General features: G+C 39.3%; 2 protein-coding genes across 4 annotated transcripts in view; both read right to left on the bottom strand.

Annotated features, from left to right (window-relative positions):
* Positions 1 to 1,716, bottom strand: part of tmtc2a (transmembrane O-mannosyltransferase targeting cadherins 2a) — an 87,045-nt gene extending 85,329 nt beyond the window's left edge. Inside the window, exon 1 of the mRNA XM_055006375.1 lies at positions 1,582 to 1,716. The gene's annotated coding sequence lies outside the window, so the exon portion shown is untranslated. The remainder of the gene's footprint in view (positions 1 to 1,581) is intronic.
* On the bottom strand, positions 55 to 21,267 carry mettl25 (methyltransferase like 25). 3 transcript variants are annotated; one of them, XR_002746388.3, is made up of 13 exons: positions 20,995 to 21,267; positions 18,142 to 18,324; positions 17,838 to 17,944; positions 17,170 to 17,742; positions 16,746 to 16,893; positions 14,006 to 14,100; positions 12,934 to 12,963; positions 12,293 to 12,366; positions 9,989 to 10,082; positions 9,497 to 9,571; positions 7,541 to 7,612; positions 4,726 to 4,886; positions 55 to 1,790 (listed from the first exon to the last, which is right to left on the bottom strand). XR_002746388.3 is itself a non-coding variant. In XM_023274713.3 (12 exons), the coding sequence occupies exons 1-12, from the start codon at positions 21,206 to 21,208 to the stop codon at positions 4,779 to 4,781; spliced, it is 1,773 nt and encodes a 590-aa protein (XP_023130481.2). In that variant the 5' UTR covers positions 21,209 to 21,267; the 3' UTR covers positions 4,618 to 4,778. The 3 variants fall into 3 exon arrangements, 1 of the variants encoding a protein (XP_023130481.2); XR_002746389.3 differs by lacking the exon at positions 55 to 1,790 and adding an exon at positions 3,383 to 4,383; XM_023274713.3 differs by lacking the exon at positions 55 to 1,790 and having other exon boundaries at positions 4,618 to 4,886.
* Positions 21,268 to 22,111: the final 844 nt, after the last annotated feature.

The raw sequence follows: 22,111 nt of genomic DNA, 5'->3' as shown, positions 1-22,111 counted from the left end.
CATAAAAAAAGAAGAGATCAAATAGACTATTGTGTAAAATACAAATGAAAACACTTAGAAAATCAGGATTTCTTTTACCGTTGCAATACATTTCATGTGTTTTGGAGTCTAAAGTTGTCAAGAAGAGAGAATAAAAAAGGAGAGACGCTAACCCTGCCCGATTAAAGTACCTTATTGGTGTTTTGTGCAGATACTACATGCTTCTTTAGTGCAACACTACTGTGAAATAAATCCAATTTGTACAACTCAAGTGTCTTTTCTTACTTCAGGAAACTTTTTAGATCCACTGACAGTACAAATACTGAGTGGTTTATTCAACATGACAACAAAACTTTATATCAATTATTCATCTGAGTTGTGTTCCACTTCTTCTGTCACATTCATTAAACAGTTTGTTCCAATATTTTGTACCTACTATGACAGGAAAATGTGTTTTCCAGATGAGATCGTAAGAGACTCCATGAATTTTGAATTTACAGTCTTCAGACAGGTAATCGAATCATGTCAGTAAATGAACAAAACAAAGCCGTTTGGGACGATAATGATATAATATAAGCAGAAAAAATGCATTGCATTTTTCCCCCAATTGCATTAGAGTTTGGAGAAGTGCTTTCAACAGACCACACGTAACAACGTTTCTCATGTTCTTTGTTTTCTATGACTTGGCAGATGTTTTCGATTGATTTAATTTGGTATTAATCTGGTTAACGTGCCAAGAGAATGGGCAAGGTTAATGGAAAATATGAATCAGAGGGGACAAGAGTTGTTAGTCATAAAACGTGATGACTGTTTTGTATTATAAACAGCAGTTGTTCACTTATGGGGAAGCGGTTCTACACAGAGTCAAACATTTACACAGTCTGACAAGCCTGTTTACACTCCCACAGTTACATCTCTGGCAGGTGTAAGATGCTTTTTTTTACCCCACATGAGCGTCTCCGGAGGATAAATCTGCACAAACTTGAGGCGATAAGTGATTTTAATCTAAAACAAGCAGTGTGCGCCGAGCGTCCAGCCAAATCCCTTGTTGTTTCACAATCCAGACAGCTGGCAGAGCGGTGAAGTCTGTGATGATGGCAGCCAGGGCATCCTTTTTTTAATGGCTGTCTGCCCACACAAGCCCCAAAAAGTTCAAACGGGGCAACATGATGGCCAGTTGGAAGACATTAGGACGAGAGAGGAGGCCTTTAAATGCTAATTAACCATCGCTTCCTGTCGTTTTACAAATAGAGTAGCCCACATCTTCCTCCCACTCCTTTTCCTCGTTTTCAAGTTGTGTTTATATCTGATAAAGCCTGCCACTTCCTCTCTAAATTGTATGCTGGGATTATTTTGGGTTCACTGGCGAAGACTTGGCTTCCCCATTCACAAGGAGCCCATTTTCATTCACTATCTGATAGCTAATTATGTAGAAGTTCCTGGATGTTTCAAGTCCTGTTTTGAGCCCTGAGATGATTCTGCACATCAGGGAGGGTGGCACAAGCCTGTATCACATCCAAACAGCCCCGTGAGAAACAACAATCACAGATGAAAGTGTTTAACACCCCCCCTTGCTTCCCCTCCACCTCCTCTCCTTCCTACCTTGCAATGAAAAGTCATCTGAGGTGCCTCCATGCTGTTTATTTCTGTCTCCAAGCCTTCATTGCTTCCTGAAAACCCCTCTTTCCTGCCTCCAAATAGGTGTAAAAGTCAGGAAATTATTTGTTTTCTCCTTCCTTTTTGCTGATTTCTTTCCCGCTTGTTTGTGTGTGTTGGATGCGGGCCTTTCATCGTGACCTTCTTCTTGTCTCCTATGTGGGCACATGAAAGAGGCAGAGTGTTTATACATACATATATGTGCGCAAACATGCGTGCAAACATCAAGGACGAGGACAGGTCAGGAGGACGTGACTCACTTGGCCACAACAAAACCCGGCAACATTTATATCCCAAACAAGCTTATTCACATCTTGCATTGCTTGTGTTCGTGTCAGTCCGCTTTGGCCACTACAGCAGGCTGTCAGTGCGAAACATGGTGCTGGATCCAAACAAGGCCCAGACACAGCGGAGCGCCTCACCATCTGTCTTTACCGAGATAAAAATAAAGCTTCGGGACACAGTTTCACCACGGCAACGTTGACAGGTCTATGAATGGCCAACAGATGTGCAGGCTGCTGTGGCTACAGTGACAAATAATAGAAGCAGTGGAAGATGTGACGAGAAAGGATGCCTTGGTTCTTCACTTTCAGGCTAACTTGGTTCAAGATCTCCATAATTTTATGAAAATGAATACTTCTGCAACGCTTTAATAAAAATGTTCCTATGCACAGTGAGAATACCAATTACTGACACAGTGGTGGATACTGGGAGACACACAGAGCTCAACATGACAGAATTAATGCTCATTATGAAAGAAACAACCTTCCTCCCCTGTAGGGCTTTTCACTCATACATTCTGTTAGAAGAACTCAAGAACCCCTTCACTGTTACTACTCATGTTCCATCATTTGAATGGATTTTAAACTTATTTAATGATCAATAAAATGGTACAATATTGCATATACTGTATATGTTTTTTTTTCTTCAAATACTTCAACTGTAAATATTTAGGCTGGTCAAGTTGAACTTTTTTGATCCCTCACTGGGAAAGTTGACAACGTTTGCAATAATAATAGTAGTACACTGAAGTAGGAGATATTTAACATTAATCCAGTATTTCTAAACTATCTAAACCATGTATCCAGTGTTTTTAGCGAAATATTTGCACGATTTTGGTACTTATTTCAATGATGTAACTGTTACTTCCAGCTATTTCAAGTATTTGTTCACTACATTTAGCTGTTTCAACAAAAAATATTTTTTTTAGTCAAAAATTAAGAATTTAACTATTGTTTTTGGTTATTTCAGCCATTCATTCATTATTTTAGCTGATTATTTCAACCATAGCTATTCCTTTTAACTACTATATTTAGCCATTTTTGATTGCTTATCACTTAATTTGACCTAAATATAAAAAACATTTAAGTAGTTAAACAATTTTAACTACACTCTAATAAGTTTAAGTGACCCATCGACTAATTAAATTCATGGTTGCGAGATAAAAATTCTATTTTAATGATTTAAATAAACATTTTGAGTTGCAAACATTACTTTTGATGGATTGGGTTCATAATAATATGGTAATTGTATTAAATGTATTTAAACTCCAATGTTTGGCTTAGTTGAGATAACGTAGTCTAATTTTCTTGAAAAGTAATTTTTTTTTAATCAATTTGAGGTCAGGATTTTAATTTCATTTGCTTTAATCAGGGATGAGAATGACAAATGGAAAAAAACTCGGAAAATGTCTGCCCCCCCCCCCCCCACCCACAATTTTCTCAACGGATTTACACGATTCACAAAAACTATACTTTCGGCGGAAAAAAACTCGGAATTCCGCGGATCCGCGGAAAATTCTCATCCCTGTTTAATCCATTATTTTTTAGCGAAATATTGTAATCATTGAAATATTCCGTTTTAGCTATTTCAACGTTTCGTCAATGACTTTTTAGCTAAATGCCCCAACTGGTAGGCTTTTTTTTAGCTGTTTCAGTCATTTATACATTACTTTGAGCTACACTTTACACTTTTTAATAAGTTTTTTAAGCTAAATTACAACCATTACTTCTGGCTAACTTATACATTCATCCCTTCTTATTAGCTAATACCCATTTCATAATAGCTGCCTATTCTTCATGTACTCCTAATCACACCAAACCGCTTTCGGGTGTTAAAGCTGACATAGTGTGTGATTTTCTCCCCATATATACGATTTTATAAAAGTTAATCATTTATATTTGTATTGTTCTAAATCAGCTTATCTTTTATCATGTACATTGGGAACTGCAGAAGTAGTTACTCCTGGTTGGGAATCACAGGCCTAGGCCATCTCCTTGTGGTGTAAAATATTGTGAAATCTTCTAGAAGTGAACATCATCTTTAGATCCAAGTATCTGTAAGTTAATTATAAAAATGTCACGTTTTTCAAAGAGCATATTTTCATTTGTAAATGCAGTCAGCAACAGCTCCAGTGTAACATAATTTGGTGCTACAGGTGGCTAAAATCTCACGTTTTCCATCTGTTTTCTATCAGCTTTAGTGTAATTCCCACCATCGTAAATCACGCATGTCCTCAAAACTAAATATTTGTTTTCAAACATGTTAGAAGAGCATGATTTATTAAACGACCAAAGGCACAACAAAACAGAAGACACGACTAAAAAAGGAGTCAAGGGCGCCTCATGCCCTGTCCGTCATTTTCCCGACTTCCTCTGGTTTGGGAGCCTAGAAATGGGCTTTCCAGACCTGCCGGGAGGGATCCAAGTCTTCCTAAATCCTACAGTGCCCCTGGCTCCCTAAATGGCCCTTAAAAACAAGTGTTTTCTCAAGAGTCACTCAAACATAAAGACAAAAGACTGCAATAGATGTAATTCAATCAAGCAGGCCAGACAGTTTTTCCAGGTGTTTGAAAGCCTGAGTTTTCATGTGGCGACCTCAAGGTCAAGGACTGAGAACTGGAAATACTTCAGATACATTTTCCCCTTAACAGTAAAGTATGTCAAATAAAACATGATGTCACTGAAGTAGAAACTGTATAAATAAATTATAAAATTTAGATGAAATCAGACATACAATTAAAACAAGCAAGTGAGAATGTACCCATAATACAATCTGTTTTAAAGTGTAATTACTGATGTGATTGCGTACCAGCACGAACCCTGAATCACTGCCTTATATCAATGTGCGCATGTGCGAGTTCTTCAGCTTGTTATTCTCTTTCCATAACTCTTGAGTCCGACGACAGCGTAACATCTCGGTGACAGCAGGGGGTCAAACAGTTGCACCAGTGCAGAGAGCGATACATCCTCCTGCAGTACACAAACACACATGACCATAAAACAATAAGACCCAGCAAAACTGAATAAAAAACACATGGAAATAAAAAATCTTGCTTCTCCTCCCAGTTTGGCTTGGTGTCTGCTGCTGTCTTCTGCTCTATGATGTTTTCTCTATTTAAGTTTTCTCTACAGAATCTCCAGAGAAGAAATATCTGTGTAAATGTTGTCTGCGGTGGACGCATGTTCACGTGAAAGAACTAGTTTGTCTTCCCTGGTAGTTAGCTGTTTGGTTGTACAGTGAAACTAGTGCACCTAAGAGGCTGCATTTTATGTGAGGAGAACGACAGGAACAGGAAAACCACCTGTTATTCTGACTTCAGTCTATGCAAGTATCATTTTAAGATAGTCACCTCACATTTTAATACCCTAAATAAGCTACTTTTGCTGTGCAGTTCCTTATCAAGTGAAACTGAATACACACAATTAAAGGACAATAGATAAATCTAATGTGTTATTTTTAAAATCAGATACTACTTAGATCGAATTGCCTGCTATGGAAGCTTTGCAAAGGTGTGAGATTAATGGGTTAGCGAGGTGTGTAGAGCCTAAAATCAGAGCTTCCAGTGTAATGAAACTGACGCTCTTTTAACCTGCTAGATCACCATGGTAACTGCTGCTGCAATATTGGCAGTAAGAAGTGCCCTCTTTTCACTAATTCCCTTCCTAATGATATTCGTTTGAGTGACACAGATTCTCAGCTGAAGGAATATTTTAGATCTGCAAACCTGCTGAGCTGTGTGCTATTTCAGTAAACAAAGTCGTGCAGTTACATTCTGCAAACTGTATGCATCAAATTGCCATGGAATTCTGCATTCATTCAGCTGGTGATGCAGAAAATGCATAAATATGTTTTTATGTGCTGTCAAGTCTTTTTAACACTGTTGGTATTGCTGGTAATAGAGCACAGATTAGAAAATTGATTAGTCTATTGGCCTTTAGCACAGAGAATATACAATCAATAACATTCATTTCACTGTGAATTGCCCTGAAACTGAAGTGATTGTCATGTATCCTTTATTATAGGACCTGTTCCTCTGGACTGAAGCATTTCATTGTTCACCTGTTTCATAAACAACAAATTAGGAACCACTGATTTCTGCATTTACCCTGTTCATTAGTCTCAGTTTAGCCTGCAAGGTGAAGTGGCTGATGGGATTGCTACTCTACAGGTTTTTGGGATTATTCGGCTGGAGTGACACCTTGAGTCTGACGACCTCTATTGGAAGGTTTTCACCCACTCTGCTGTTGTGATACTTTAATAAACAGCATTAAAAAGGGGCCTTATGTATGTCCTCCTTGTCAGAAAAGGATTTATGCGGATATGTGTAGGGTTCTAGTGTTAACCCGGTAAATACGTAACACTACATCTCAGGTGATTAGCGTGGAGTAACGCAAAAATGATACAACAAGCAGTTGTAATGGTCTGCTTGCCTGTCTATACTGTTTAAATGTTAAATCAATTTCTATACTGCAGTATTTGGAGGAGGCAAACCATTAGGACAGCTAAAGAAATCCCTGCTTTACCACAGTCAGAGTGGAGCTCTTCTCTCCAATGCATCTTTGTTTGCTTCATGCCAATCAATACAACACTGAATACTTGAATCAACCACCAACTGGTCCAAATCACCAACGTTACCATCCCTTAAAACGACATTAGCAACTCTATTTTCTTTTCTAGTATGAGGAATAAAATCCTTTGAGTTTGTTCCTAAAGATTTTGCTCCACAAACACATACTTTAACGTCACTATGTCTGTTTAAAGGACCAAATGTGGACAATACAGCCACACTGAAAGAGAATATACATTGCTCAGTAGGTGCATCATTGTTTCAACATCAGTGCCCTGAAGACTCAAAGGAAACACACCAAACTGTACACATAATCTGTGTGCGTTTCTATGATTGTTTAAGACTGAACATGCTTCAGCGCACTTATCATCACATGGATCACATTAACATACATCCATCACCTCCTCCTTTCCCTCCTTTGCTCCTCCTCCAGGGAGATCTCTCAAAGCTGACCAGTGCTCTTGATGTTACATGGTTTGATTACATGACCGTATTATGGAAGTCCATCTGACACACAATCACACGCAATCAGAGCTTCAAAGCATTCAGATCGTGTGTATCTCATCGCAGCGACTCAGGCTGAAGATTAGCGTGTTGTGTTTGGCTGCGGAAGCATGCGACGATAAACTGCAGGCTGGATTTAATTTAGCCGACACCTATGATTATAATACAGCGTCAGTGGTTTGAATTTTTTTAAAAAAAGGTTTTCAGATTTCAGCTGAGATTTCTGTGCTTTCATCACTTGGGATGTAAATTTTAAATCCCAATCAACAAGCTGTACAAGCAAATCATGACGATGAGTCCAACTGAAATACATGTGGGTTTGATGCTTCTAGTACATTTCTATTCACTGGTTGTATTTTTTGTTTCTGTTCCAAGTAATATTCAATGTGGTTTTGAGTGGCTGCTTTAATATTTAGACCGTCTGTCCTTCAGTGTGACTGATGTGTATCTTCAGCTACGTTGGTCTAAAGTACACCACGCTGCCAAACTGAAATCATGTTACTTATATTTGACATCTTGATGATGAGAGTGCTCTGACTCCAGTGAATTTACCTGTTCTTTCAGGTAGCAGAGGCGATCAAGGAGGATCAGGCCTTCAATACACGGAGCAAGGGTCACCTTCAGCTGCACAAAGACATGAAAGAAAAAGATTACTTTCAATAATTTATCGCGTTTGATATCTGTGTTTTTCACAACGACCATTTCTCTGGAACAAAGCTGTTTCTCTTAGGCTGCTCTTTATTCTGGAAACACACCAAAAACCCAGTGTGACTTGTGTCTTCCCAGTAGCTCGTGGGCGATCCCCAAAAACCACTTTACTGGTTTATATCATGAAAGAAAATTGGTATCCTGGTTGACACCACAATTAGTGGCCTCAGAGAAAACCAGAGGCTGTTTTTCTTCTCGTACTATACAGTCATTGCTCCATTATTTCCCCACAGACTACAATGATCTCATTTAATGGTGTGTAATTCATTGGCATTTAACGGCAATGAAAATGTTCGACACAGAGTTTAAACAGGTTGATGTGGTGGAAGCAGCGCCATGGGATGAAATATAAAGATGCCACCAAGCTTGTAACCATGGAGTCAACATAAGGGGGATCTTGTCTGACTCACCGGATGTAGACTGCGGGTAGAAGCCTTGCACTACGGCAAACCTCTGGGTGAGCAACCTACCACACTGAAAACTTCAAGTTTGACAAAGGCTTGAATTGTAAATTAGGGCTGGCTGCAATTTTTGTTAGTAAATTCGACAATTTAACAGCAATGCTTGCCTCCCTCCATGCAAATGTTGAACCAAGACAATTGGTATTGCTATCTTGAGGAAACACCATTGCTGCATCCTGCACTTAGCATAGTCCAGTCCAGTTTTCCCCTAAAGCAGAATGATAATGAGGTGCAGTTAGATCATTCTGCACAGCGCTGTGGCAGCTCTAAAGAACGGTTTGGCTATGCAACATTCAGAGACACTCAAATTATCATTTTCATAACGCTTTCAAAAAAATACTGGCAGTGATGTGGCCTGCTCAAACTCATATTACATTTTAGGTTTTCTTCTTTTCAATACATTTGAAAGCACTGGTATAAAGAAACAGAACGGTGTTTGACATTGACTGAACTCATGGCTATTGAAGAATGGCTTTTACAGCAACACTGTTTGCACAAACCACATGTAGAACTGCAGCACGACATAACACCAGAAGTTATATTTTTCATATCAGCAGCTATATTTTCAAACAAATTTGAAGAAAACTTTTGAAATGTCACAGTACAAGTAAAATACGAATTAATCTTGTATTCATTAACTGCTGTAGGGTGAATAAACTCGGTTGTGTACTTTCATAAGAAGATGGCGGCGTAGGCCATCTTCTTATGAAAGTAGACAGCTTAGATGGCCTACACCGCCATCTTTTTCATAGCCATAAATGTTATTTATGGTTGAAATAAAAGGAGTAGAAAAAGTTGGAGGCAAAAACAGCTGCTTGCCAACTGCTAAAAAACCTCTGAGATTAAGTTAAAAGAAACAAAACGTTGTCTGTCACCAAGAGAAAAATTGAGAAAGGTCTTTAGGACTTGTTTTAAATCAGAAAAGTTCTAATTGCTCTTAGATGTTAGCTGGTATTACTGATACTGATTACCAACGTTTCATGGTGTCTGGAGACAAAACAGCTGATCAGTCAAATGAGTTAAATGTTCGTCTGGATATATATAGAAAAGGTCTTTCTGTCTCACATTACGTGTGTTAACTCTTTTTCAAAAAAGTCAAAAAAAACCCTCAAGCAAGCATAAAAATTTCTGAGCTAAATTGATAATGTGACACGTGCATAAAAGTACATTAGGAAACACAGCTACTATACTGAGGGGGTATTTTGGGCATATCTATACATCAGGGGCAAAGTGTCTCCTTCAAGTATATGATTTAATTACAAGCCTCGATGCTGCACTCAAATGGGTGTTTCAGATTTTTCACATTCACCAGTTCCATTAAAACACAGTGAGGCCCTACCATGTTAAAGGCATGCATCTCATCCATCCTCACTCTGTACGTGTCATGGTAATTCTGGATGTCGTTGTCTGAAAGCTGAAGAGAGACAGTGAGGTCCGTGAGTCAGAAGATGAATATGAAGGAAAGTGTGAGGAAGATCTGAAGTGGAAGAAGAAATAGAAAATGGTTTATGGCTTTCAGGAGTTGTGAGAAACATAAAACAGACAGAAAATACGTCCTCTCCATTCCCATGATCACCCCAGGCAACCGGATGATAAACTTCTCAACATATTGGTGTCTGGCAACATCTTAAACCAGGAAAGCACCTGTATAGTTTACTAAACTGACATGTAGCTGGAGGTTCTAAATAAAGAGCTCAAGCTGAAACTGGAGAAGGATGCATGACATGTTTTCATAACTGCATTTGTGCCATGTAGCTGTGTTTATTTTTTTTTGTGCTTTCCACAGTTTCTGGAAGATGCTGTAAGACGACTGTCACATTCTGCTCCTCACCTTTGATTCATCCAGTTCCAGTCTGCGTAGAGCTTGACGAACGTAGTCCACAAATGTTTTTGCCTTGGAGTAGACATTCCCAACTCGCTTTTCACTGCGGAACAAACAGGCTTTATTTCTTAGTCCCTGAACATCACATTTCTGTTCAGTGAAATAAACCTTCACTCTCGTGCTGTGTCTCACATCACACCTGAGCAAACACTTCTACAGGACTACACAATGATTAATAGCTCCTGCTGGGCAAAACTAATGGATATTCAATGGTGATCTAATGTTCGTCATTAAACATAAGGTCATAGGGCATAGGGTCTGTAGAAATAACATTTGATAGGGGCTCACTGAAGTCTGCAGAATTTCCTTCTATTGTTCAGTTAGGTCCGGCAGATGAAATCAAACAGATAACTTCTGTTTTACACCCATAGAAATCAGAATTTTCAGCCAGTCTGACTGGCCGAAAATTAAATTTTTTATGGATGTAAAGCAGTTATTCATGTTTGAAAAGGATTAAATGGCAAAGTGAACCAAGGCCAAACTGAAGTCTGAGTGGTGCTTACACATTTTAATTTAATTGGTACTAGGTGAGCTTAAAGTCAATTTTATTAATTTATTTTTTTGTAATAGCAAACAATCTGTTTTTTCATTAAAAAATGGTCTATAAAATATCAAAGATCTACAAAAAGCAGTCGAAAACAAGAAAAGGGAGATGTTGAGTTCAGAAGAGTGATAAAATGTAAAATTCTGAATCAGAGCACAAACACAGGTTTCACAACGCTGCCTGAGCACAACACTTGAAAAGCATAACCCAGAACATTTATCTTTGTACTTCATGATATTATGTTCCTGATATTTGTGCCCATATTTAGCACCTTTATCTCACATTTCTTCAGGCAATAGCTCACCTCCTTTTAAAGAAAAGGTAGTCTCGTGGCTCTAACAGGTCAGTCCTTTGGTCCAGACTGAAATAATTCAAAGCTGCTGCACAGATTGCTATGAATTTTTATAGAAACATTCATGGTTCCCAGAAGATACATTCTGGTGACTTTAGTGATCTCCTGGCGTTTACTCAATCGCCACCAGGAAGCTGATATTTTTGGTTGTTACTGAAGTGTCACAACAGCTATCCGGTGTGCTGCTGTGAAACTTGATGCATTCATGTTCCCCTCAGGATGAATTGGAACAACTCTGATGGTCTCACCTCTTCTCTAGCTCAGAGAGGAGGGTGGAAGGTCTTACTAGAGGGTCTCCAAACTGTTTGAGGGGAAGCTCAGTGAACGGAAGTGGAAAAGTATTACACTAGTTATCAAAAGGAGATCACATAAAATAGCCAAAGTATAATTTTTAGTTAAAGAGGCAGTTTGGAAATATATGTTTTTGGTATTTCGCGGGTTTTGCCACTTTCCCAGGGTAAAATTCTAATAAATGCATCATGATGAGTCTTTTTCATGTATTTCGTGCAGCCTGAAGATATGTCAAGCAGTTTTATTGGCTCCTTTCTCAAGTGACTACGAAATAAAATAGCATAGTCATGGTATAAGCAGCCAGGAATTGAGCAAAACCAAGTGAGCAAACTAAAAAGAAGAGGTAATGGGGTGCCTTTCTTCTAAGCTTTGTCCCCACAGTGTCAGATTTTACAAACCCCAGCTTTAGCCCCATCATCAGGTCAAACTCTCAGTTTGATCAACACTTTGGTAACTTTTGATCAAATATCTTTGTATTTCATGCTAACAGTAAATGTCAGAATGCTAACACTGTATATTAAAATGGCAAACATGGTAAACATTAACATCAGCATGTTAGCAGTGACATTGTGAACATGTTGTTAGCATTTAGCTCAAAGCAACACAGTCCTAAGTGCAGCCTCACGTGGCCACTGGCATGTCTGTAGTCATTTGAATAAAAGACTTAAATGACTAACTGTCAACACTCTTGTCAATTAATGTTCTCTCCATTAACTAATCTTTGTTTTTCATCACTCAAGTCCATAATTCATTAGGTCTGACTTGGCAGTGTACCAAAACCTGGTGTACCACTGAGTACATATGACTTTTGTTCGCAAGTCGCGGTTCATTTGGAAGCCAAATAAACCAGAAATGAAAACTTTTCCTTTCTGGTTCAGAACAAAGAAAACAAACCCTCTGGACTGCTATGGAAGCCCCACGCCTGTTCTGTTCTACATCATTCTCATAAAATACACATGTTACTGTACACAATGATGGAACACAATGTTTTGGGCAAGAATTAATGTTTTGGATACTTGCTGTGACTTCTCATATTGAAGTCCAGATGTAAGTTCCTGTGTATTACCTTTTATAGGAGCTGTAGTGGTCCCTCAGAATAACATGCAGAACTGCTCGGTAGAACAAAGACTCCATCTGGATCTGCAGGAAAGGACAAAGGTATTCATTTGACTTGATTTAACGCAGTTTATTGGATTTCTCACATTAAAAGTTTCTTATTTCTTTCACCCAGCGTGTTTACAAATGCTTGATGAATATTTCTGACGCTTTTCAAACTTAATGCAACACTAGCAAGCAATCAAGCCTGTTTTTAGATTCAGACCCTGCTCCAGCAAGTAATCAATCTTCCCGTGATTGCATTAATATTTATAAACATTCCATATTAATGGCTGCGGGTTTCGTGTAACAGCTTTGGCCTGGAGCCTCTGAGCTCCACATTTCAAATAAATACACTGTAGTCAATCACAGACTTAAAACAATAGCAGAATTATTAGGCCGACTGTTTGAATGCATGCAGGAGATCTCTGATGAAGATAATGCAGTTCTGAGTGATTGTCGACGTCCATATTTGTGGTTTGAAATATGCTGATGGATTTGTTTTGATGAGTGTAATGATAGTGTAGAGAAAGACATTCAACTCTCATTCTTGTGCAATGATAACTACTAGTTTCTGGTATTTATTAAAATTAGTATGCATATCTTACTCACCCCTTGGCCAAGTGAAACTCTCTCCAGTGCCTGTTATTTATTTATTTTTTTTTTTTTTAAAGAAAAACGGCAGAGTTAAGACAAAGTGTTTCATGGAAATAAAGTGAGCTGCAGACACAGAAGAAAAAAATATTCCGGGCACTCTTTTCAAAACTATTCATCCACATTCCCTGCTTACACTCAGGAGCCAAAACATTAGAACCACCCCTGCCCTAAACTGAGTTGGTTCTTTGTGTGCCGCCAAAGCAAGTATGACTCAGTGACGCTGCCTCTGAAATAGCAATAGACTGATTTATCGGTCGGTCAGTTGAATGCCATTTTGAGATTGTCTGCATCGCTTGATTACCAGGGGGACGGCTAACAGGGGCTGCACTGGGTCGGTCCACACCGGCTGCAGGACCTGATTAGCTACCGCAGCTAATGGGTCATTTTCCATGGTGCAGAGGCACACTTCCAATTCAGTAAGCCTCACCTCCAGTGCTGTGAAAAGACTACATTTATTACAGATGCCATTATCGCTAAAGGAGGCAAAGGAAAATCTAAACATGTGGCAAACTGAGCAGGAGAAGCAGAGGGAGAAACGACTAATAGACGCTGTTGGTAGAGGCTTTAAAATGATATTTTTTCATCCATACAATGTATTTTAAATAGTAGAGTTGTTTGATTTCCTGTGGACATTTGTCTGCAGATAGACTGAGATGTTCATTTATCTTCAATAATTTTGCATTTCATTTGTTATTCATAATAAATTAATGGATTGTATCAGATGTATAAACAAAAAAGCAAAAAACAACATGATCCAAATCACACATCATGATCAAAAAAATCAGTCCACCATTACTCTAAAAGTCCTAAAATTCTCCCACATCCAACGCACTGTTCACTTACCATCCAGTACATATTAGCATTCAGCATTGTAATGAGATAATCAACAGTATCTGCTTCATCTGTGGGTGGTCAAAATTGTTTTGGCTCATCAGTGTACAACCTACTTAACTGTCAGTTAGAGGTTGTTGCTACAAAACCATCTCTGACAACACAGATTTTTTTTTTTTTTATCATCCAAACTTACCAAGCATGCCGACATCCTGGCATTTCTGCCACAGAACCAGGACTGGTTGCGGAGGTACTGACTCAGAGGGAAACCACACAAGCTGTGCAAACACTCTATGGAGGGAACACACAGAGGAAACAGAAGTAAAAGGACTGAACAGTTTGGCCGATTGGGGTTGAGAGGTGAGGGGCGTTTTAGATTATCTGAAACGAGTTTGAATTGCTATTGAAATAACTTGGTTCCAGTTTGCCTGATTTTTCTTGTTCCAGTTTACTGCAGATGAGATATCACTGTCTGCTCATTAAATCTGAAGTGAGGGGGGGACAACCTGTCAATCATGAGGTAATCCTACCCTAAACCTATTGTCTATTTTCCACTGAATGGGACCATCGTTGACAAAATGAGCATCACGTTGTATTCATAAAGTTTTGAAATTACCTTTTGAGTCCATAAACACATTAGTAAAAAGTTTACTGAGGTAACAAATCAAGTGAGAAATATGGTAATTTTCCCCTAGACTTCTATGCAATCACACTTCGCAACGAGAGTAGTCGCCCCCTGCTGGTTGTTAAATGCAGGTTTCAAGTCCTTCTGCATTGGTTTCACTTATCAGTGTCTTTGATATACAGTTGATGCTACGACCTTGCAACCGGTTACCTTAGCTTAGCATATGAAGTGAAACAGCAAGATGTTCATTGCAATAACATTCATTTGGATTTTTGTAGAGTTTAACAAATGATACATGTTAATAATCAGATTTAGAGGTAGGTGGATTTTATTACCTTTGGAGAGCTAAGCCATATGTTCCCTCCTGTTGTGCAACCCTGAGTTAGCCATATATGGCTTGTGGCTTCATATTTACCATATACATGAAAGTGGTTCATCTTCTTATCTAACTCTCAGCAGGAAACCATGCCAGAGAATTTACCAAAATGTCAATCATTGCCATTAATGAACGATATAAAGAAAAATCCATGTAAATATTTAAATAGTTTGCCTCACAGTGTCACAATTACTGACCTCTGATGACTGGTGTGAGAAAAAACAGCAACACGATTCACATATTTCTAACTATAGCGGTTCTTAGCGCTCACAAACACACACAGACTCCCAATGGGAGGGTACTGAGTGTGTCTACTTGACAGCCTGCCATCCTTTTCATGTCATTTCTAAAAGGGTCAGTGGCTGAGGCCAAAGAACAGTGAATCCAGAGGGATACAGTCAAAGGAAGCACTAATAACATGTGCAGCTGTGGATGGTTGGGCTCTCTGGGCACGCTAACATGTTAGCAGTCGCATTAGCTTCACTTCTGCTTGGCACATGGCTGTTGACACGGAGGCAACTGAAGTAGACAAGCCTTTCCTCTGCCTAAAGAGCAGATTACAGTGCGTACACAGAGCTGTTTATAGAAGCCAGACTCGTGTCGGCCACAGAGTTCACATCTGAAGTGGCCATGTAAATACACTAAAGTCAGATAGACAAATATTTTTCATATCCTTGTGTGATTGGACACGTAGACTCAGAAATACGCTGGTTTCAAGTCTTAGACGCCTGTTTGTGCTCATCTCTGTTGCTGTTGTTAGTAAATAGAATGAGTTTAGACTCTCATAAAGTACAAGACATGGATGCTGCTCTTAAGGAATTGGCAGATGATATAAATGTATAACTGCCTTCTTTCAGCTCTTCAGTTCCTTTTAGGGTGAGACAGGCCACCACAGGAGCTGGCCTGCAGCCCAGACTGCACTGTAAGGCCAACAGGGGAGTGAAAGGGAGCGCAAGTGAAGGCCTTTGTTCGCTTCGTTAAAAGATCGGGCCCGAGAAACCAGTGCAGAGAGGAGTGTTTTCAATCAGCTGTCATGATATCATTTTCCTTGGCTGACGCTGCGATGGGCCCCGATGACGTGAGAGTCGAAGGTCACGCCGTTAACAAGCGATGACGCGATAGTGTATCAACTGTAGCGAATGTTCTCTCTTATAGATACGCAGAGGCTGCAGTCATAGCATGAAGACACATGTAGACGATTTCATACCTCGTAAACTGCGAGAGTGAAGGAATATCTGAAACAGGGACGATATCAGTCTATGATCCTGTGCTTTGGCACCTGTGTTGCCGTCAAGTCGAAGAAACAGCAGAAAATGACAAACAGCCTCCTCAATGTGGAAGTTCAGCTTGTTAAACAATGAAGATGAAATACTGCATGCTAGCTGCAGAATCAGTCTCTAATGATTCTAAATAAAAATGTCAAAAAAATCTAATTTTCAGCGGCCTGAAAAAGTCATCCTAAATCCATAAATCCACTCTAATGATTCTAACAGGGGGGTTTTGAGCTCAACTCAATCTCCAGAAGGCTAACTTGGCTGAGCCGCCAGACTCTCAGCGGAACATTTGACTTGTTTACTATAAAATATGATTATAAGTGTTTATGTCGTTTTATGTGGAAAGACGATATTTCAATTCAGATAGGATCAGAGTGATAAAGTGGACGTTGCAGGTGTCTGAGATGGGATCATGGGAAAAAGAAAGAGAAGGGCAGAAAAAAAATAAGACTGAGAGCTTTGTAAACAACAGAAACAAAAAAGAGTGGATATGGAGAATGTACTTTCCAACACAAAAAAACACTTTGTATTTCTGGTTGAGTCAATGCCAGTGTTTTTTTTGTGTGTGTGTGTTTGTTTGTGTGTGTGTGTGTGTGTGTGTGTGTGTGTGTGTGTGTGTGTGTGTGTGTGTGTGTGTGTGTGTGTGTGTGTGTGTGGTTACCCTGTCTAGCAGGGTCAAACTCTTCAGACAGCAGGTGATAGCAGCAGCCCACGCTGCAGACTGCGGAGAGCTCCGGCTTCGCCACAAACATCCTCAGCGTGCTCGGCGCCAAGTCGCCACACGTGTGCAGGCCGACCACGACGGCGTCCTGGAGTTTGGAGAAATCAGACGGAACAGAAATAGAGGTGGAAAGGAGGGCTGGGGATCAATGGGAAAATTTATCGATGATGACGTGCTGCAGCATTGGCACTAACTCACATCCCACACTCGCTCCAGTAATGCAAACTCCAGCCGCTGGGACTGACTTGTAATTTTAGGAGCTGCTGTGGGAATCTTTGCCACTACACTGTATAGCTTCTCTCCTAGCTGCACCACAACCCAACACACATTGTTCTTTTTTCGTCTTTTTTTTCCTTTTGCTCACCTCCAGCTCGTTGATGAGCTCTCGGAGCTCTGTTTCCGCAGTAACGTAAGATGTGAGTGGTGAAAACACAGCGCCAGTGCTGTTTGTTCTCCTCTGAGCTTTCCTCTCCAGGTTCTCCCTCTTCCTCCTCTCTCTCTCCTCAGCGCTGAGTTGACTTGGGGGAACTCTGGGAGTCTGAATCACATCCAACAATAGGGCGCTGAGGAATAGCTCCTCTGGTTCTGGGTTTAGCTCTGAATGCCTTTCTGCTGCCGGGTTGACATCTGACGAGCCGATTAACACCTCCTCCCATGACTCATTTCCTGCCCCAACACCATATAAAACATCATCATCTCCGTTCAGCCCAGGTTTTATTTCTGACGACTCCTCCTGAGGTGAATGTGTGGCCTCTACTTGTGTCTCTGCTGCTTTGGTGTGTTTCTGGTACGCCCTGGAGAACTTCTTCAGCTTCCTGTTCCTCTCCTGAGCACCATGAGTGTTAGTGCTGGAGGAGTCGATGCCATACACCCGAAGGTTGTGCTGAAGAGACAGGAAGGAGCTCAGATAGCCTTTTCCTGAGCCCACATCTATCACCTGGATGATGAAAAGGAAATGAACTCTAAGAGTTGCTTTGCACAGCAGCTAAGAGCAAGACAAATCAGTGAAGTGTCTTCTAAATGTTCCTCTACCTGTTTGACTCCACAGCGATGGGCCAAACAAGCCACAACCTCAGACATGGACTGGACTTCATGGGATTTCTTAGAGTTCATGAACTCATCTGGCTCCAGATCAGCACCTGGGTTAGACACAAGTATCCATGTTTTTTAAAGAACACTCAAAACTCAATGTCACATTCGCTCACAGTGTACATTACAAAGGCTATAAATCAAACCCATGACAACATCGCCAGTTGTGGTCATATTCTGAGTTTCCTTGACTGGCTTCCTTTTCTCAGCATGAAACAAAGCGAGCAGAGCGTTCATTCTCCCCTACCTGTCCCTGCTGGTGGGATGCCAGAGTCGGGCCCGTTCTCTTTGAGGTCCTGCAGTAGCTCATCCCTGCTCATGCAGACTCCAAGGCCAGGCAGAGAGTGAGCTTTGGCCGCCTGCAAAAGTTCACGAACATCAACCAGCCGGTTTGAATCACAGCAAAACCCAAACGTGGTCCGGGAAGACTCTGTTTAAGGAGACAGATATAGAAACTTAGGCAAAGCTGCAAAAAATTGTGTTGATTTTTAGGTTAATCTAAGTAATTAGTTAGCTTTTTTTCTTTTTCCTTTAACTTTACTTTGGCTTAACCGTGTCATCCCACTACAAAGGAGGTAAATACAATATTGTTTGTGCTACTTTCAGCACTGAAGAATCGTATTCTACAGCTGGTTTCCAGAAACAATATCCCTGCGACATTTGGATAGTCCACAGATCTCACCACTGTGACTGTGTTTTCATTGGAACCGCTTTCTACCAAATCTGAGTGCCCATGAAAACTGTTTCTGTGTCCTGAAAAAATAAATGAAATCAAAAATGTGGCAAACAATGCCAAAATATGCTGCTGGGTTTGATGACACTCGAGGTACAGAATGTTTGTCTTCGCAATTTGGGAGACCCTTTACATTAGATAATTTTAAAGTCATCATCCATTAAAAACATTTGATCATGAAGATTAGAAAATTAGTTAATTAAAACAGTCATTGCCAAGCTGTGAAAAACCCCTTTATCTGGTGTTTATCCTTTTCAGGGTTTTTCCTGGATGGAAGAATTCTTGGCGCCCGCCGAAAGACGTTCAAGCCAGCGCCAAAGGAAAATCACCAGCGCCAGAATGATAAGGACTGAAAATACGTTTTGTTAATGGGGGTTTCATTTACTCAAGCTTAATAGAAGTGATTAAAAATAACAGGAAAATGCATAGATTTCTGTCAAATAAGATACCACATTGATTTACTGTACATGGACCCAATATGCTTAATGTCATGTGCAGCTACTTCCCAAAGGCTCGTTCTGAGTCCCTGCTCTCTATTTGTAATGAAAAATTCTAAGTGTTAGTAGGAAACTCATCAAAACTTTAACACATCTCCCTTTCACTAGTTGTAAATTACATTTTTGAATATTTAATACATCATTGGGTCAAATGCCGCTTTTACCTTTCCAAAGTAACAGCTTCAGAAAGCTTGTTTTGTCCAACTACCATATCACTGCATGAATGTATTTTATTTATTGTCATGTATGACAAGAAAAAGCAGAAGATTCTCACTTTGTGGAAAGAGAGAAAGCTCTCAAGAGGTCTGGACTGAAATAATATAAGCCTCTAATTTGAATTGTAACTCTGTTATGTGCAGTCTAATAAAAGAAAACATTAACCTAAACAAAGCAAATTCACTAAAACACATCAAGCTACAACTCTTTTACAGTTTGATGCAAAAGAAAACTTGCACGGTTCTCATTATCCACGACTCTTCTACAGGAGAAGTCTGTTTGATGAAACATAATTTACTCTGATTTAATGGTTCTTGAATACACCAAGTTTTTTCTGGGTTTGTTGACATGCAGGTGCTGCACGTCCACAGCAAAATGGTGGAGGAACACGAGAGAAACACTGAAAAGGAAGATTTTGTTGCAAAAAAAAATGCAGCCGTTGCACAGAAAGGATGATGCGATAAAAAAAAACATACTCTGTCAACTGTGTCCTGCAATTGTTGCCACTACATTAGGCAGCACAATTTATTTATTTCAACATTTAAATGTGCACCATAACGCCCCCACAAATGGAGTTATTCAGGTCATCTGGTGCAAATTCCTGTATTTTTTTCATGTTGTAATATATTTCACAGGAAAACATAATATTGCAGTGTCACTTCTTACCAATATTGTGCAGCTCTACAACAGATGGTAAGTGAAAGGGACACTGCTTTAAACACTTACTTACTGACATCTACAGGAGACTATCAGAATAAAAGCAGCTGAACGTTTGACTGCTTGGACAAGACCGCTCTCGAAGGATCTGACTTATCCTGCACTAATTATTATTACTTTTACCCATTTTCCTCTCGACCCTGTGATGTTTTACAAAATTTTGCTTTTTGCTTTTGCTTAAACACATAAAATACTAAGAAAGATTGACTTTTAAAAAAAGAAAACCAGTAAATGATTGACTAAAGCAATGAACTGAACCCATCATCAAAATAGCCGGCAAATAATTTTCTTTTGATTGACTAACTAACATGAGTAAACCAGGGTAAGATGCAACCGATCATGTACTACTTATTTATCATTCATTCATTTATTCATTCATTTATCATTCATTCATTGGTTTATTTAAATATCAAATATAGTATGTACACAAGATGTATGTCTAAGTAAACAAATTTAGAGGGCGATTAAATCATAATGAACTACAATTTTGTTTTAATGAAACTAAATGCGTACCTTGTGATCAGTACAATGGTGTTATGTATAATACTAACTTTTTTTGCAATTTTTTAAGTTGCTCTTCCTTAAGCTGCGGTAATAATGTTATACAGCACATATAATTTTTGGTTTTAAGATTTGATTATTGCCAGTCAATTTAGAATTTATGGACCTAGGAGAAATTAAAAATGAAAAGATAACTTGTATAACATAATAATAATAATAATAATAATAATAATAATAACTTGACTTTAACTTCCGGGTTAGCATCTTAACCCAGTTTACCCTCACATTTGTAGGACTACTGAAGGAATTTGCACTATTTCAATTAAAGGCTTATAACCATTCAACAGAATACTAGTAAGCTTTTAAAATATAGTTCTTCCATATTGGAAGGCTGAACTCTTTAAATGTTCCTGTTTTGTTGTTGTTGGTTCCCTACCGGTTCCTCCGTGCTGCGGCTCCCCCTGCTGCTCGCTGCGGCTAACGGCTAACAGAACCTCCTCCGGCCGCAGCGCCATGAAGCGACTCCACACGTCCTGAGTGTAAAACTCCACCGTGTGAGCGTTTGCGATGTCCAGTGTTCTAGAAAGAAACCGCTTCACTTCGTCTATCCGCCGGTGAATTTCCGTGAGGCTGAACGAGGAGGGTTTCATGTTTTAAAAAAGCTCTCTGACGAGGAACTGAGTGAAACATGCAAGTCTGGCAGTGGAGAGGAACGGCAAGGCAGGAGCAATCGAAAAAAACTGCTCGATGATTTTACAGGATTTATTTATTTCGTATTCTTGAAAAATATATGTATAAAAACATAAACACAGAATGCAAATAGTCTTACTTTCTGACTTAGAGAACAATTTAAAATTCTCGTATAATATGAATCATAATAATAATAACTCAAATTGGGGTATAAAAACCAACAAAGTGTAAGAAAAATTAAAAAAATATTATCTAAAGAAAGACAAATTCAAAAGAAATTAAAACTCAAATAGAATCAGGTCAGGTTTAACAATAAACTTAGAATAAACTTTGTCCTTAAATCCTAGAAACAGTCAAAAGATCATAAGTAAATACCAGAACATATGGTACAAAAAGGTCAGAGCTATACCTCAGAAAACGCCTTCAAAGTAATTCATAAATTCTTAAAATCTAGTCTAAAACATACAGGGAGACAGTTTAAACAAGCTTTACCAGGAGTGATGTGATCGTATTTCTTGGTTCTGGTTAAAAATCTGGCAGTTCAATTTTATTCATTTCTATTTTAATGATCAGAAAATGTTTCAGTTTAGCCAATTGTCCACTGAGTTAATCCATATCCCATTGAACAGTGGCTTTAAAGGACAAAGATCACCTGGCATGAACACTACTCAGACGCTACATTAATCGGTGACATTAAAGGCCACTTTATTCAACTGACACAGATGACAAGAGAAAGACAAGAACAAGCTGTTGCCATGCTGGATGCTGTCAGTTAGGGCCATAGCCAAGCACTGAAATGTCCAAAACCCAGCTCATCTTCAAAATAATTTCAAACAGCATGGTATGACATTCACTCTGCCACA

The sequence above is a fragment of the Amphiprion ocellaris genome, chromosome 21 (assembly GCF_022539595.1).
Source record: "Amphiprion ocellaris isolate individual 3 ecotype Okinawa chromosome 21, ASM2253959v1, whole genome shotgun sequence".
NCBI classification, from domain to species: domain Eukaryota; kingdom Metazoa; phylum Chordata; class Actinopteri; family Pomacentridae; genus Amphiprion; species Amphiprion ocellaris.
This window is presented reverse-complemented; position numbering and strand designations above follow the sequence as displayed.

Coding starts and splice junctions, on each gene's coding strand:
- mettl25 (XM_023274713.3), bottom strand. CDS start 21,208: ATGAAACCCTCCTCGTTCAGCCTCACGGAAATTCACCGGCGGATAGAC. Junction 16,894..17,169: donor AGCTCATCAACGAGCTGGAG/GTGAGCAAAAGG, acceptor TCCAAACTCCAG/GACGCCGTCGTGGTCGGCCT. Junction 10,083..12,292: donor CACTACAGCTCCTATAAAAG/GTAATACACAGG, acceptor TTTGTTCCGCAG/TGAAAAGCGAGTTGGGAATG.